General features: G+C 43.6%; 1 protein-coding gene across 5 annotated transcripts in view; it reads right to left on the reverse strand.

Annotated features, from left to right (window-relative positions):
* PPP6R2 (protein phosphatase 6 regulatory subunit 2) overlaps positions 1-17201 on the reverse strand; it is a 173581-nt gene that overhangs the window by 80318 nt on the left and 76062 nt on the right. For all 5 annotated transcript variants that reach the window (XR_006283552.1, XM_037889478.2, XM_037889481.2 and 2 more), the window contains 4 exons: positions 9133-9319; positions 8263-8400; positions 3280-3345; positions 2071-2183 (listed from right to left, as the gene is read on the reverse strand). Coding sequence is in view for 4 of the 5 variants with exons in the window: in XM_037889478.2 (XP_037745406.1) it covers positions 2071-2183; positions 3280-3345; positions 8263-8400; positions 9133-9319 (504 nt within the window). In the remaining variant the exon portion in view is untranslated. The remainder of the gene's footprint in view (positions 1-2070; positions 2184-3279; positions 3346-8262; positions 8401-9132; positions 9320-17201) is intronic.

Genomic DNA, 17201 nt, shown 5'->3' on the forward strand with positions numbered 1-17201 from the left:
CTGAGCGGGTGACCTGGTGACAGATGCGTCAATTCCAGAGATTGACAGCTTCTGTATAAAGATGAGTGGACCTTGCATGAAACTACCTCTGTCAGTCAGGAGAGAAAACAGATGAAGCACTAATATGATATTCTGCTGAGGTGCCACCTAAATGCTCCTCAGAAGGGAATTTGTATGGTCTCTCTGAGGGAGTCTCATTCCATTCCTTAAAAATAGGTAGACCCTTTCTGCAGATCTGAGGGGTCTGGTGCAGGCATTGGTGCTGGCAAGGAAGGCTGTGCTGGTGCTGAGTGAGGAATAGGCGCTGACGAGGGGATTGGTGCTGAGGGAGGCAATAGCGCCAGAAAAGGTATCAGTATCAGCAGGGCAGTTAATGCTGCAGTTGTTCTCACAGCCTCTAGCAAGGCTTTCATGGAGTCCTGTATAAGGACCATGTAAAGAGCTGAAGAGGGCCTTGCATGATGCCTGGATCTGAGATGAGGGAAGAAGACTGGAATCTCAAAGTCGGGGACCCTCCAGGTTAATTTCTGAAGGGGATGAAGCTATTCTGAGGTGATTCCGGATTGAGACCAGAGAAAATCTATGCAGATACCAAGCGAAGCAATGGAAAAGCATGCAGACAGGTGGCTAGTAGCCTCAATAGTGGACGCTCCTTAGGCAAAGAGAGACTAAAGGTGTTATCAGGATCCAAAACAACAAGGAGTCTAAATTAGTCAGTCCAGAGACATCCCACTCTAGAGGAGCGTAGAGAGGAGGTGACAGCAGTGCCATTTGAGCATCTTCAAAGAATTTGTAGGTCAGAAAGCACAAAGGAGAAGAGAGATGGCCCTTCCTTTTTCTTCTGCTTGAGCCCCTCTTATGGGAAGATGTGCTTCCTCTTCTCTTTCCCTTTACCTGGAGCAGCATCCATGTGGACTTTTGGTTCCAAAACAGAGGCATCAGCCTCGGAAGACAAGGCCAGAGTCAGTTCCAAGAGCAACAGTGCGAGTAAAGAGCGGACACCAAAGTCGGTGCTTCCTCTATCATCACTAAAGGCTACTGAGGCCTTAATAGGTGGTGTCCGTACCTATTTAGATTAAACTGGCACCAGTGGAGTCAGATGGTGCTAGGTAAAGGATTTGCTCCCAGTAGTGGGCAAAAAAAGATTCAGATCTCAAGCCCATGACAAATCACAGAGGTGAAGCCATAACAGAAAAATTTACCTTGGCATGAAGGCTGGTCTTGGTACCCTTGATGGGCCTCTCTGAATATCAGGCTGTAGGCAGTTAGAGCCTGGAACCTCAGGCATCAATCCCTTCTAGCACAGGCAGTGAAGACACAGCAAATCATGCACTGGGTTACCAGGTGGGTCTCACCCAGACATAGAGATCACCAGATGTAGGTGTTCATTTCTGGTACGATCATCAGGCAAGAGGGCACATCTCTGGAAGCCCATACAAAACTCAGTGTCCCACACACAGTCCTGCTGAGGAACTGAAGGCCCCCAGGATGAGGGAAGCTATATATACGGAGCTGTCCTATAATGCTCTAAACTAACTATTGACAAGAAAATATGAAGCTAGGCTAAGAGACGATCTAGTCTGAGGGCATGAGGGAAAGTTCAGTTTGCTCCCTGCAGCAGCAAAGGAACTGAAGCAGTTAAGGTTATGAATTCCCTTATATGGAGTAGGGTGCTAACATCAACCTCTCACAGGGGAGCTGTGGAAATAAATTAATGTTTATGAAGTAGTCAGACACTCTGGTGAGAGCATTACCCCCATTACCATCTTCCCAGTTCCCTTCTGTTTGTCACTCTCAACGGTGGTGTCTTTTTTATTAGTGTAGGCTTTTCAGGGCAGAGACCAAGTTTTCCTATGTCTTTGTACAATGCAAAAGTACAGTAAAGCTTGATTGGGGCCTTTGAGTGTTACCATAATGTAGCAACAATAAATATCATTAGTTAGAACAATTGTGAGGAGTGTGGCAAAGGTCTGAGATTATTTACTGCACGGTTCATGCCCCAGATGTATCAGGAAATAACATAACCGGCAACAATTTTAGTTTAGTAATACTCCTCTGACATATACTTACGATTCCAGTGCTGTGAGAAGCGGGTCAGGCTCAGATATCTCCTGTAGCTGGTTTCCCTGGTCTCTGCTCAGTCTTATGATATCACACAAGGTCTGGGAAGCATTTGATTGCCTCTGTAAACAATGTCAAAGGTCACATTTAAGTACTAACTGCACAGCTGGGTTCATCATGGCCTTCAGAGGAAATGTAATGCAGTTGGGACAGAAGAGAGAACAGCAGCCAGCAATGCATGGAACTAAGCAAACAAGAATCCCTCAGCTCAAAGCCAGCAGTACTCCAAGATAAGATGGAAGATCAGATATATTCTGCCTTAATTAACTAGCTATGAAGATATAAGCTTAGATTGAAAGCATCATTCATATCAGCAACATAATTAACAGAAAGATTTTAGAATCAAAGAAAGGGTTTTCTTTAACTCGTGAGTTAAAATAAACTGTAAAATTTCAAAATGAGGGGTTTTTTTCTATCGTTTTTTGGTCAAGACTGTTACTGCAGATGTTTCATCTTTGCTTATCTCTACTCAGTAGTATTTCTTACTTCCTTAAAAATATGAAACACACAAGAGAGTTCTTTAACAAAATTCCTTAAATACCACTGGTTTATGTCACAAACCTTTAGTTGCAGTATTTGAGCTGTCCATTTTTATCTGTATAATCTAATACTTGGCACATTTTTTGCATAGGCTCAAATTCCCTTAAGTGCATCTTGTAGATTTTAGTAGGATATTAAAACAAAAACATTGTTTTTGGCTTAAACATTAGCTAAAGACCACTACTAGCCAGTTGTCAAAGTCTTTCAATAGCATACTCCAAGAAGCAAGTTCTCAATAAACCCCATTGAATCATCATTGATTATAAGGATTCCATCTAAATTCATACCATACAGAGCTTGGCTTTGAATAATCAGGAAACTGGTACTCAAATAGCTAGAGAAAACCCCACTAATTGATGTCAGGCTGGGTACTCAAAAGAAGGACAGCACTGCCACACATACTCTCCATTACTATTCTCTTCCCATTAGCAAGATGGGCATTCTTCCAGGAGTTAGAGAAAGAGTACTCTCAAGTGCTCATGCTTATAGGCCTCTTATTAAGTTTACAAAATCAGACAAAATCAAGAGTTAGAGAAAGAGTACTCTCAAGTGCCCATGCTTATAGACCTCTTATTAAGTTTACAAAATCAGACAAAAAATAAGTGATGTCACACTCACATCCTCATCCTGGCTCGAATGGATCAGCGCCACAAGTCTCTGAATTACTTTTGCTTCATTAAGCCACTGAGGAGAAAGGAAAGAGTCCCTGGTTTGAGATCACATAACTCGGTCAGTTGCTACTTACGGCAAGCACTGCTTAGCAAGGGATACATACAATAAGGAAAATTAGTCTCCCTCTATTTCACAGTCCACAAGACATAAGTACTACACTCCACTTCCTCAGGGCTAGAAATTGTTGTATGTTAACTTGTACTGACCAAATAACATCAAATCTTTGCTATGTATTGTCCCTGCAACAACTGCCAGACCAAGTCAGTAAATTTAATGGGAGCTGAAGCCAACTGAGATGGATTCACTATGTTTCTTAATACAAATAAATATTATGGAAACACAGAAAATAGAGATGAGTAAGACCTATTAAGTCATCAGATCCATTTCCTGACCAATGCATAATTTTTTCCTACAATGTGTCTTGTTTTAATTCTCTAGTTTTATATATAAATATAATAGATTCCAAATATATATATATATAATATATATAATAGATTCAAAAACCAAACGAAACCACTGTGGTAATCTAATCTAACCTCCTGTATAACAGACCATAAACTTCCCCACAATAATTCACAGAGCAGATATTTTACATAAAAATATCCAATCTCGATTTTAAAATTGTCATTGTTGGAGAATCCACCACAACCGTTGGTGAATTGTTCCAATGGTTAATTAGTTTCACTGCTAAAAATTTACACCTTACTTACACACCAATCTGAATTTGTCTAACTTCAACTCCCAGCCATTGAATAATGTTAGACCTTTATCTGCTAGACTGAAGAGCTCATTATTAAATATTTGTTCCCCATGTAGGTAATCAAGTCACCCCATAACCTTCTCTTTGTTAAGCTAGATAGATTCAGAGCTTTGAATGTATTACAATAAGGCATGTTTTTGAGTCCTTCAGTCATTCTCGTGGCTCTTCTCTGAACCCTCTCCAATTTATCAACATTCTTCTTGAATTATGGGCACCAGAAATGGACACACTAATGCAGCACTGATTGCACCAGTGCCAAATACAGAGGTAAAATAACCTCTCTATTCCTGCTTCAGATTCCCTTATTTATGCATCCAAGAATTGCATTTGCCCTTCTGGCTACAGCAATGCCATGTTCAGCTGCTTAACCACCAGAACTCCCAATCTTTTTTCACAGTCACTGGTTCCCAGGATAGAGTCCCCTGTTCTCTAAATACGGCCTACATTCTTTGGTCCTAGATGTACACATTTATATTTAGCTGTATTAAGATGAATATTTTGTTTGTGCCCAATTTACTAAGCAATCTAGACCACTCTGTGATCAGAGAAGTGACCTGTCCTCTTCATTATTTACCACTCCCAAATTGTGCGTCATCTGCAAACTTTATCAGTGATGATTTTATGTTTTCTTCCAGATCATTGATAAAAATGTTAAATAGTGTAGGGGGCTAAGAACCAGTCCCTGTGGCACCCCACTAGAAACACACCTATTCGACGATGATTGGCAGTTTACAATTACATTTTGAGACCTATCCATTATCCAGATTTTAATCCATTTAATGTGTCCTATGTTAATTTTATACCATCTAGGTTTGTTTTTTAATCAAAATGTCATACAGTACCAAGTCAAACACCTTAATTAAATCTAATGTCTCAAGCAATGGGTATAGTGTTTTTTGTGACCTGACCTCAACCACAAAGGATATCTGTGCCAATACCACCTAACATATTGTGCCCATAGATTTATAGGTTGTAAGGCATGAAGGGACCACTGTGATCATCTAGCCTGACCTCCTGCATAACACAGGCCAGAGAACTTCCCTGAATTAATTCCTGTTTGAACTAGAGCAGATCTTTTAGAAAAACATCCACTCTTGATTTAAAAGTTGCCAATAATGGAGAATCCACCATGACCCTTGGTAAGCTATTGCAGTGGTTAAGATGCAAATTTTTAACAGTGACGGTAATTATTTCCAGTCTGAATTTGTCCAATTTCAACTTCCAGACCGTTGGAGTGAAGATCAAGATATAAGCAGACAAGGGAGTAACATCTTCAGAAAACACTGAGCAAGTTAGTCAAGAATGTGGTTCCCTGTCTAAATCTTAACTATGTTTATACTCAAACTGGACTTATTAATTTGGGTTTTAACATGTGCTTTCTTTCTCTTTCCTCATCAGCCCAGTGTGGGAGCTGTTCTAGGGACCCTAGGTCCGAGCAACCTGCTCCCCTCTCCAGGAGGCATCATTCCCCATTAACACCAGCTGAACCTTTATTAGGACAGACTTTTACAAAGCCCCTTTTCTCCCAGAAGGGTCTCAGCCACCATCAACAACCAGAAAGGAAGTAAGAGGTGAGCAGGTGGATTACAAAGGAAACATATCCTATCTGCGAAGTCTCTTTGATCAGGGAATATTCTCCTATGGAAAGTGGACACAGTACTTTAAAATATACTGCCATAACAATCCTGCATCGGCTGAGGGGAAAGGACAAGATCCATAAATCTAGTTATATGTCCCCCATCACCCTACTATCAAGTGTTTAAAGATGGTCCAGAAGCTCTGTTTACATTACAGAAAACAGTTGAAATTTTCAGTTGCCACAACAGTGCTGTTAGGTTAAACTTGGTCTTCCCACTTTCATAAAAAGTGGTCCTCCTTTGGTCTGGGACCTTGGTCCAACCCTTTACCTCCTCCTACCTCTCCAACTATTGTCCTATCTCCTCTTATTCTCTTTACCTCCCAAACCTCCAAACCATGCCATCTATAACCAGTATACCCAAGTTCCTCTCCTCCAACTTCATCTCCAACTTGGCTTCTGCCCTCTCCACTCCTCTGAAACTGTTCTTACTAAAGCTTCTAGTGACTTCTTCCTAACCAAATCTTATGACCTCTATTCCATCCTTTTTGATCTCTTAACTGCTATGAATACCACTGACCATTCCCTGACTGTTCAAAATCCTGTCCTCCATTAGTTTGTACAATCCCATCTGCTCCTAATTATCCTCCTACCTCTCTGTTCATTCCTTGTGTCTCATTTAGAGTCTCCCTCCTCCACCCATTTCCCTTTATCAGTGGGGGTCCCTCAGGCTCCCTCCTCCTCCTCCATCTACACCCACTTTTCAGAGGATCTTATCTGCTCATGTGGCTTCAAATACCGTCTTCCTGCTGATGACTGAAATTTATCTCTGTACCCCTGACCTGTCACTCCCTATCCAAATCCCACATCTTAGCCAGTCTCTTCAATATCTCCTTGTGTAAGTCTGGCAATCATCTTAAACTCAGCATGGCAAAAACTGAACTCCCTTTCTTGCTATTGATATTACCACTATCCTCTCACTCAAGCTCATAATATGGGCAGCTTTGACTTCACTCTCTCTCTTTAGACCCATACATCCTGGCCATATCTAAATGTTGCTATTTCTGTTGCCATAACATTTCAGAGAAACAGTCTATTCTCTTTGTGCATCTAAAACTACCATTCAAGTCCTTATTTCCTGTCTTGACCTTTTCTCTCTGGCCTACCTGACACCCATGTCACACAAACAAGTCCAACCAAAATGCTTTGGTTAGCCAAATGACTAACCTATCATTTTAATCAAGTCACTCTCCCTTCTTTACATCCCTCCATTAGCTTCCCTTTCCCCACTGTGTCAAAATCCAACTTCTGGTCTTTCCCTTCAAGACCCATCCCAATTTAGCTGCTCCCAACTTATCTGATCTTGTATCTTAAACACATAGTTCCTCCCTCTCTATTCCACAAAGGATGCCAGCATCCATCTCCTATTTGTTTGCTTGTCCTACACATACCTCCAATCTCTCTAGCACATATGCCTTCTATGGCACATGATGACCCAAAGTTGCAGCTCGGGATAACAGCCTGATACTTTACCAATCTTTTTGGTGTGGCGGGAAATCCTTTTCCCTCTATTACACTCTCCCAGAGTGCATGAAGAGGGATACAGAGTCATAGCTTGTCTAGGGCAGCTCCTAAGCCTAGTTTCACAATACTCAGTACACTCTTACCTCAGAGAATTTATCCTCTAATGTTTTTTTGTTTGGTTGGTTGGTTTTTGACTATTTGATTCCCTATCTCTGATTTGGGCCGTTAGCCTTCCTCCCTAAAAAGGAAGAAGAGCTCCCTTTTTTGGGGGGTGGGGCATATTCATGCCTAGAGGAATCAGCACATGTCAATGGTCTGATATTTTCTGGCTGATCTGCCATGCTGCACTTCATGAAGGTGAGCAGTGGGCCAAGCGTTTATTTTAGTATTCATTTATTTCCCCTTTAGAAGCTTGTCCCCATGAGCCTGCTTCTGAGGGGGGAGCAAAACTGGGCTCAGAGATTGCTCCAGAAATATTTCATATGTTTATCAATCTCCCTGTCCTTGAAGAGGCTGGGCTTATTCGTTTCCCTTCTTCCACATGGGCCCTTTATGGGTCTCTCAAGAAATGCATTGGCCTGGGGTTTACTGATGGGCTTCCCATAAGCTCTAACCCTCTCTGTGCATAGGATCCACATGGGCCAGATAGGTCTGTTTTTCCCATGGAGGTCTCAACCAGAAATATGAGTAGGGATCCCCAAGGAGCCTGTTATTGAGACAAACAGTTAGTCTGAAATAAAGTTTGGGAATTCCCCTCAGAAAAGGTCGGCAGCAAAAGGTCTTGTTGAGCCTGCCGCTCACTGGGGGCTCAGGAACAAATGAAGGGAACTTCAGGACGTGGGGCATTCCTGTTGCCAGTGACTGACAGGCCTAATTCTGCCCCCAAGCTACAAGGAAGCTGACATACCCATTGCACCAGATCAGTGGATCTTAGCACAAGCAAGAAAAAATATGTTTTTAGAAGAGGAGTGAATTTACTCTCATATTACTTGAAACTGAGTAATATCTCCTCAGAAATTCTCCTCTCCCCCCCTGCACCAACCACAGAGAAACGTTAAGCAAGCCTCACGTTTAATACTTCCTGCCGTAGAGGTGCTGGTTCCACGCAGCTGATCAGACGAAGCAGCAGGTCCATCATTGCAGATGTATCAATATGCTTTAGTACCAGGCTAATAAATTGGTCTTTTCTTCTCAAAAATGCAACCACCTTTAAAAAAAAATGCAGCATGAGTTTTCTGTACAATACATGGAGGTGACATCACAGAGCTCTCAGTACTCCCAAAATTTCTGTTTCAATCAACCAAACAATAAGAAACAGCTAGGAGGATAAATAATTCTTCTTGAGAGAGAATAGGGATGCAAAGGAACATCTGACTGCAAAGAAATGCCAAACAGAACTCCATTAACAGTCCTTTGTCATGTCCCAAAGAAATCCTATTCCACTGAGATATATGAAGATTCAGGACACTGGTGAAGCTGAAGAATTTTTAATCCCACTGAGGCTCCTTTGTATAAAATATCTCCATGTTAAAGGGAAGTAAAATTTAGAATGGAGTTAACTCATCCCTGTAATACTGTATGCAAATATTTCAAGCCTCTTAGTTGTATGCACAATACATGTATGACAAGTTTATACGTTAAAACGCCAAAGGATGGGCATACGTGCAATACCCAAGACACAACTGCCCCTCTGAAGCAAAAGTGAAAGCTATATACTAGTTGCTAGGTGCACAAACAATTCACACACATCAAATGGTAGGGTTGACAAGATGCCTTACAAAATACATACTCCATTTCCAATTCCAGCAATCCACACCAGATCTACAAAGCTCAGCACTTTCTTCCTCTGGGGAGGAGGGAAGAAATTGCCAGTCCAGTGCTCATACAACCACATCACTAGTAATCAGTGTGTTTGTATCAAAACAGACTCAATCACTACCTGTTCAGTTTTTCTTGCAATGAGATTCCCAATAGTCTTGCTGAAGAAACTGGCAAGCAAAGGGTTCAAAGGTGGCTCATGATCCAAGAAGTCATACAGGATATTCAATAAAGTTTCATCCCCTCCTAGCTTGTCATTGATCTGTGGCACATCGGAGGTCAGGAGTTCACAGGCTGTATTCGGGTATCTAGAGAGACAGAATCAAAGCAGCATCTGAAGGTGAGATTAGAGCCTTCTACAAATTCTTAGAAGACAGTTGAAATAATAATTCCTATGAAATAAAGCCACAACACAAATGCCTCAATCCATTTATGATACAAGAACTCACGTCAGAACTCCAGCTTTGGATGGGTATCCTCAAGCAATGTCCAGCCCAATCTGCCCACCTACAAGTGACCCACTGAGGTTCGAGATCCCAAGAGTGGACCCACACACTGGGAGCTGGGGAAAAGGGGGCAGCAACACCCATCCCTGACAAATATCTGTAGCTGCATTTAGGGCAGCATGAGAATGATTCTCCTTCCCCAAAAAAGGGGAGAGAGATGGCCTGAAAATGGAGAGGTGGGAGTGCTCTTGAGGAGATGAATAGGCCAGTTACAGTAAAGACTGCGCTGAAGGCTGAGATCCCTGCAGAGCTACCAGCCCATCTCATGCCACTTCCAATGGAACTCTGTGGTCACAAGAAAGGGAGAAGAAATAGACCCTGTGGGTTTTCTATCTGAACCCTCTTTCCACTACTAGCAGAGTTGGAGGGTTTTTTCCTTCCCAACCCCCTCTCCACACTCAATAAATTGAGTTTATTTTTTCCTGAGAATACACTGTGAAACAAACCAATAAGTTTTGGAAAAGTAACAGAACACACTCTCACTTTGTAAGTATGTATGTTCATTCCTCAAATACAAAATGGTACACACATCATCCAAAGGACGCCCCTGCAATTCTATAAGTAAAATACGAGAACAGGATAATAAAATCCTCACAGTCTGTTAGTTAAACAAGGTCTATCACTCTTTTGTATCAATAGATATTGACCAACTTTTGCCAAATTACTTGCTTTTTCAGCACCTAGCCTATTACAAAGTTTTAACCAAATCAATCCAAATATGCTATCTAATAAAAAATCTAAAAAAAAAAAAAATACAAAAAATGAATTAATGCTCAGTACGCTGGGCAGGTGTATGGTTCTCTTAAAATCTAACAAAACTATCTGTTTTCCAGTGGAAGAAGAGAGGGGAGGGGGAAAAAACCCAATGAAACCAGAAGCTGGGAATGAGCGACAAGTGATGGATCACTTGGTGATTACCTGTTCTGTTCATTCCCTCTGGGGCACCTGGCACTGGCCACGATTGGAAGACAGGATACTGGGCTAGATGGACCTTTGATCTGACCCAGTATGGCCGTTGTTATGTTCTTAAAACAGATAGAACATTTTCTATTCAAACTGTTTCGTTAAAATATATATATATATTTTATATTTTATATATGCAACGCCTTTTGACTATCTTCTAAGCATGTACTCCTCAAGAATTGTGTTAGTTTGTGTGTAAAGTATACTGTCTGCAGATAAGGGAGTGACATTCACTGCTGGTGCTGACTGTGTGTGCATACTATTGCAAATTTATCTGTAGACTTCTATTTCAAGACCACTATAATAGATATTAAACTTACATTACAGCTCCCACTGAAAATATTTAACCAAAAACGCAGCTCAGCATCCTTTACAAGCCAGGATAAAGGGCTCCAAGATTGTTCTTCTGTGTGTGATTTAAAGTCTTATAAAAATTCCACCGGGCCCTTTGTGGAAAGTTGGCAGCTTCCGAGAAGGGCTAATTATTCAATTTCAGCCCCAACAGGCATAATTGATAAAGGTCACAATTGTTACTGCCCCAATTATCTTTACAGGCTATGATTCTCCAGGCACTAAGACAGAGCCCACTAAATCAGTGGTGACACTAGGAGAATAAAAGGAAAATATCAGCCCTTCCAAGTCAGTGGCCTGTGTCTCTCCAATTTAGAAGACAAAAGACAGTTACCTACCTGTACAGTAACTACTGTTCTTTGAGATGTGGGTGCAGACATGTATTCCGCTCAGGTGTGCATGTGCCCAGAGCACAAAAGCCGGAGAACTTTGCCCAGCAGTATCCACAGGGCAGCGCTTGTGTCCTCTTGCCCAATAACCCCTCCCCTGGATATTTAAGGGCAGCACAGGCTCCGACCCCCACAGTTCCTTCACATCGAATGTCAAGAGTTGGGGCTCTAATGCAGTAGGGCTGGAGGATGGGTCGTGGAATACATGTCTGCACCCACATCTCGAAGAACAACAGTTACTGTACAGGTAGGCAACAATCTTTTTTTCTTCTTCGAGTGGCTGCAGACATGTACTTCACTCAGGTGACTCACAAGGAGGTGGGGCTCGGAGGTTACTTAAAGAAATGACTGCAGAACTGCCTTTCCAAAAGTTTACTACTGCTTCTAGGTCAGATGCAGTAGTAACAGCATGTGCTTGGTAAATGCACAGAAGACCTGGTAGCAGCCTTGCAAATGCCCAATATCAGATCATCACTGAAGAATGCTATTGATGTCACTTGGGCCCCCACTGAGTGTGCCTGTAATCTCTACGGAGATGTGGTCTGAGCTATTTCATATGTCATCACTTTGATTGTCTTGGGCGACAGACTAACTTCAATCACACTTGAAGAGGATGATGGAGCAACCTCACATGCTGGACTACGTAAGCGCTTGCAGCCATATGGCCTAGTAACTTCAGGAATACATGGACCATAGCTGAAGGTTGAGACTGGAGTGCCAGACATAGGAGACAAACTGCTTGAAATCAATCATTCAGCAGAAATGCTCTCGAACTCAAGAGTCTAGTAGGGCACCAATGAACTCAATGTTTTGAGTTGGTATTTCGTTTGTCCAAAATGAGGCCCAGCTAATCAAAGAGACATAGTGTGAACTGGACATGACAGAGGACTTGTTCTCTTGACTTGCCTCTCACTAACCAATCATCCAGGGATGGAAGGACGCGAATCCCTGTTTTTCTGAGATATACTACAGTCATACATTTGGTAAATACCCAGAGAGCAGAGGACAGGCCAAAAGGAAGCACAGTGTATGGATAATGCTCACCTGCCTCTAGAAATCTCAAACCTCCTACGGCTTAGGAAGTAAGCATCCTGAAGATTGAGGGCAGCAAATCAGCTGTTGTGATTCAAAGAGGGAAAAATAGTCGCTAGGGTAATAACCATGAGAAATCTCATATATCTGATGTACTTGTTAAGACTGTGGAGATCGAGGATAGATCTCTTCCATCCCTGGGATTTAGGGAATGAGGAAGTACTGAGAGTAGAATCCCTTTCCCCAGTTCTGAAGAGGAACTTCCTCTATGGCCCCTGAAGCCTGGAGGGCCTGGCACCTGGTGAAGAAGCAGGGACTTGAGAGGGGAGGCCCTGAAAAGGGATGGGGCAGTGTAACGGGGTAGTCACCCCGCTCCTGTCCAGAGGGTTTAAAAGCAGCCCCAGGTGAGTGCTGTGGCTGGGGAAGGCTGAATGGAGAAGCAGCCTCAGCTGTGGCCACGCACCAATCAGGGCCCAGCTGGCCCTTATAAGAGGGCAGTGGGCCAGGAGCAGATAGTCTCTCTCTGTCTCTAGAGGGAGAAGGGCCTGGCTGCTGGGAAGCTGAACAGAGTACCTGAGGGGAGCAAGGCTGGGGAATAGGGCAAGGGAGCTGGGGCGCTCCCAGCCGGAAAAGCCCCAGACTGCGGCCTTGTCAGAGGCCAGAAAGGTACTAAGGTACAAGGGTGCAGCCCAGGGTAGGCAGAGGCAGCCGGTCCAAACCCCCCTTGCCTGTGATGATTGGCTTATACAGACTGCAGTCGGCCCCAGTGAAAGGGAGCTAGATGGTGACTGGCAGTAGCCACTGAGGCGAGGTGGGGACAGTGGGTGGGGTTTCACCTGGGTGGGGAGACCCAGGCAATGGATGTACTGCCAGGGGGCAGCACCCGAGGACAAGGGGCACCGGGTCCAGGAGGGACACGGGGGCCAGTAGCTGCGAGGCACCAGCCTGCAGAGTGCACTCTGGGTCAAAAGAACTAATTTTCAGGACGACCAACAGGAGACGCCGCAGGGGCGAGTCTCACCCCGTTACAGGCAGGATGGTGGGAAGGGGAATGGACAGGAATTGAATGACATAACCCAGTCTCACAGTGCTTTGGACCCACTTGTCCATAGTTATCGACTCCCAAGGCTTGTGGAAGTGGGACAGTCTAACCCCAGACTGAGGGGAAACGGCTTGAAACACAACGACTGGAATGCCGACATTGGAGAGTCAGACTGGCTGCTTTCCTGAAGCTGGTGAAGGATGGGCTGACTGAATAAAATTGGCACCAGAAGACCCTCTCCTACGAGACTTCTGCCCCTTTCTGGAGAAAGCCTGATGTCTAGCGGGATAATATGATCTAAGGAAACGCTGAAGGCGATATTGCTGTTGTCACCCCTAGAAGTGATGCCTCCATTACCAGTGTAAAACCCCCCAATGAACACACCACATAGCTTTGAAGGACTTATAGGAATGTAATGTTTGGTCAGTTATCTCTGAAAACTGAAACTGGGCGTCAAAGGTAGGGGTCTCAATCATCTGTCGTACCTCAGAAACTATACCAGAGTTCTGTAACCATAAAGACCTTCTCCTTGTTACAGCAGAGGCTATAATTCTAGAGGAAGCGTCACCATGTCCAAAACTGACTGCAGTGATGTCCTCACCACTAGATGGCCTTCAGCAATGAAAGCCTTAAAACTCTTTCCTAGAGGATTCTGGCAACTTACCTGTAAATTTTGCCATTGATTTCCAATTTACAAAGTCATAGTTTGATAAGAGTGCTTGCTTATTGTTAACATGCATTTGTAAGAATAAGGTAGAATAAATTTTCCTCCCCAACAAGTCCAATCTTTTAGATATCAACCTCTCATTAGCCACCATTACGGCAAGAGAGTTCGATGCCAGATACAAGTGGAAGCACTTGAAACCATGCAGAGGCACATAGTATCTCTTATCGGTATGCTTTGCTGTGGGTGTTAAGGGCACTGGGATGTTCCAAAAAGTTTTTGCCAGTTCCAAGATCACTTCATTTATCCTCCCTGGATCTGAGGATTGCAGAATATCCAGCAACTTGTGTGTGTTCTCCTGAACAAACTTAGCCTGAATACCCAAGGCTGAAGCCATGCATCTCAGAAGGTCGTGGTAGGATTTAAAATCCCACGGTAGAGGGGAGGAAGAGTCTGGCATTACAAAGTCATCTCCTGATGAAAGAGAGAAAAGAAGAGGAGCCAACGGAACCTCCAGTGGTGTCCATAACAGTTCAGGCTGAATCAGTTCCACAGGAGCAACCGCTAAACTGTGGTTGCAGCAATGGAGGTTCCAAAGTCCAGCACAAAGGACACCTCAATTCTGACAAAGATAAAGTAGTCGGTGCCTGAAACACTGATAAAGGCCTCGCACTCGACACGGGAGCAGACGTCAGCACCAAAGTCGAAACCGGCACATTCCCACACATGAAGTGTGCACTGGAGTCATCATCGGCACTGAAGATTATACCTCCACTGACCCTCAGTACTGAAAAGGCAGCCACAGCGCTGAACTGAGGTTAACAGGGAGAGGTCCAGAAGATGGCATCACCAATAACGGCAGGTGTGCAATCAGTTCAGACAGCACTGAGGACACCAAAGCAGCAGCAACCACAGCCAAACATTCCTGAATTAAAGGAGAATCAAGAACAGACAGGCAAAGTAAGTCCAATGGTGGTGTGGAAACCGTTGGTGCCAACACCTACATCATCAGTACTGGACTCAACAGATGCCCCACAAACGGTACCAGTGTTAACGATACAGAGTCCACTTACTCTCACCTTGGCCCTGCTCTATCTCACGTGCTGGATGAATCATGGTACTGGTCTACACTCCTCTTAGATGGGAAGGAGGAATACCTCCTAGCTCTGGAATGGCCCCAGTCCATTTTATGAGATCTTTGTCTAGGAGGACCAGAGAAAGGAGAACAGTCTCTCTTCCTCCTAGGATAGAAATCTGAATCTGGCCAAACAACTCGGACACCCTCAAGGGGCAGCTGACAATCTGTGGAGGTCGCCAGTAGCACAGTGGGCCTCATGGCCTGCTCCAGAAGGTGCTGCTACAAATAAGTCCCTCGCCAGCTGGGTTCTTTTCTTGAATGATCTGCAGATGGAGAACCTTTCTTTAACGTGCCCTTCTCCCAGGCACAACAAACATTGCATGTAGGGTTCACTAGTGGGGATAACCACCCCACACAATGGACAATGTGGGCATCTGTGACAGCATGCTATCAGCGGCACCCTAATCACTTACAGTGCTGCACCCTGGAGAAGGCTGCAGGCCCAGCTGAGGGCAATTACATGCTTTCTGGTGCAGGATTGTGAGCACCTGGGTGACACTCACAGGGCTAACAAGGTAACTGGGGAGAATACAAGGAGAAAACAGGAAGTAAGAGGGAGCTCGAGAGGTGCTCAGAAAAAAACTCAAAGGGTGAGCCTGGGCTGGGGAGTGAGGGCTCCAGGGAAGCCTGTCTTGGCTATAAGCCTGTTGCACAGTATTGTTATGTAAGAGGGGAATAAATGCACACCTTGGTGAAAGCTAAATGGCCTGGTGTGCGTTTGTGACTGCAAAACCATCTGAACTGGCTAAGCAGAGAGGTTCACTGGGTAGTGACAGAGGCACCTTGTGACAGCGTGACACCAGATAACTATCTATCTTAACTAACTACTATTCACTAAAGCTAAGGGTACTACTAAACTATACTATTAACTATATATAACGAAGTCCCAGAAAGACCGAGATAGAGAACTGTGAGGTGCATTACTACATAGAACACTCCAACTCTAGCTACAGACGGTGAGAATTAATTAAGAAGGGTCGGGGTAGCACTGTCCTTAAATAGCCATAGAAGGGGCTATTGGGAGAGAGGAGGTGAGCGCCACCCCTAGGGGTTCTGATAGGCAAAGTCCTTTAGCTCTGGGATTGTTAAGTGGAAAACACATCTGCAAGCACTCAAAAAATCCCCACAAACTGCTGAGCAGTTCCACTTCCACCTAGGTGAGGCTCTGTGAAAACTCCAAGTAGCATTTGCTTCTCAGATGACTTTAGCCAGGTATGCTGCTGCTCCCTTCGGCCTTATCTTCTGGCAGTTCTTGTCTCAATAAAGCTATTTCAGTTGGGGGGAGGATGATTTTTTACCAAAATAGTTTTATACTGAACCAACCCCTAATGTGAACACAATGATATGGGAATCGCTATGCAGGTATAAAGCATCTTAATACTGGTGTAACTGTATCCGCAATAGGGGGGTTGCAGCACTTTAATTATACTGGTATAGTTAAAGTAATACAACTTTTGTGTGTAGACAAACCGTTATACTAAATTTAGCTTCAGGAATAAATCACCCCGAGAGAAAGGAGAGAGGAAGTTTTCTAAACAGCTCTCAGATTAGCTGATAACTTTGCACGAAGACAAAGAACAGGAGTACTTTTTTTTTTCCTGTTCTTTTTGTGGATACAGACTAACACAGCTGCTACTCTGAAACCTGTCATAAGACAAACACTGTCTGATATTACACACTTCACCCAAGTTTGCACTAACACAAAGACTGTATTATATATACACTTCACCAATGTTGAAAGATGCGCTTTCAGAAAGTATGGGAATGGTTTGGAGGTTGGAAGGCAAACCACACTACACAAAGGCAAATGCACACAATCTAAAACTCATAAGACTTCATGGAAACAGTTTAAGATGAGTAGACAACAATGAGCATATATCATGATCTTTCTTATTTGTAACTCTCACTCTCTTCACCCTTAGTTTAGAGTCGTCCCTGGCTGTTACATCTAGTTTAGACTATAAACTCCTTGGGATAGTAACCTGCCATTGTTTTGTCTGTGAAACGTCATACACATTTAATGGCACGGTTTAAATAAACCTTAAAATTCTACAGATCCCTTTGCAAACAAGGTGCAGGTCTAAGAAGAGGTTTTCTCTTCCATC

This window comes from Chelonia mydas, chromosome 1, assembly GCF_015237465.2.
Source record: "Chelonia mydas isolate rCheMyd1 chromosome 1, rCheMyd1.pri.v2, whole genome shotgun sequence".
In the NCBI taxonomy this organism is placed as follows: domain Eukaryota; kingdom Metazoa; phylum Chordata; order Testudines; family Cheloniidae; genus Chelonia; species Chelonia mydas.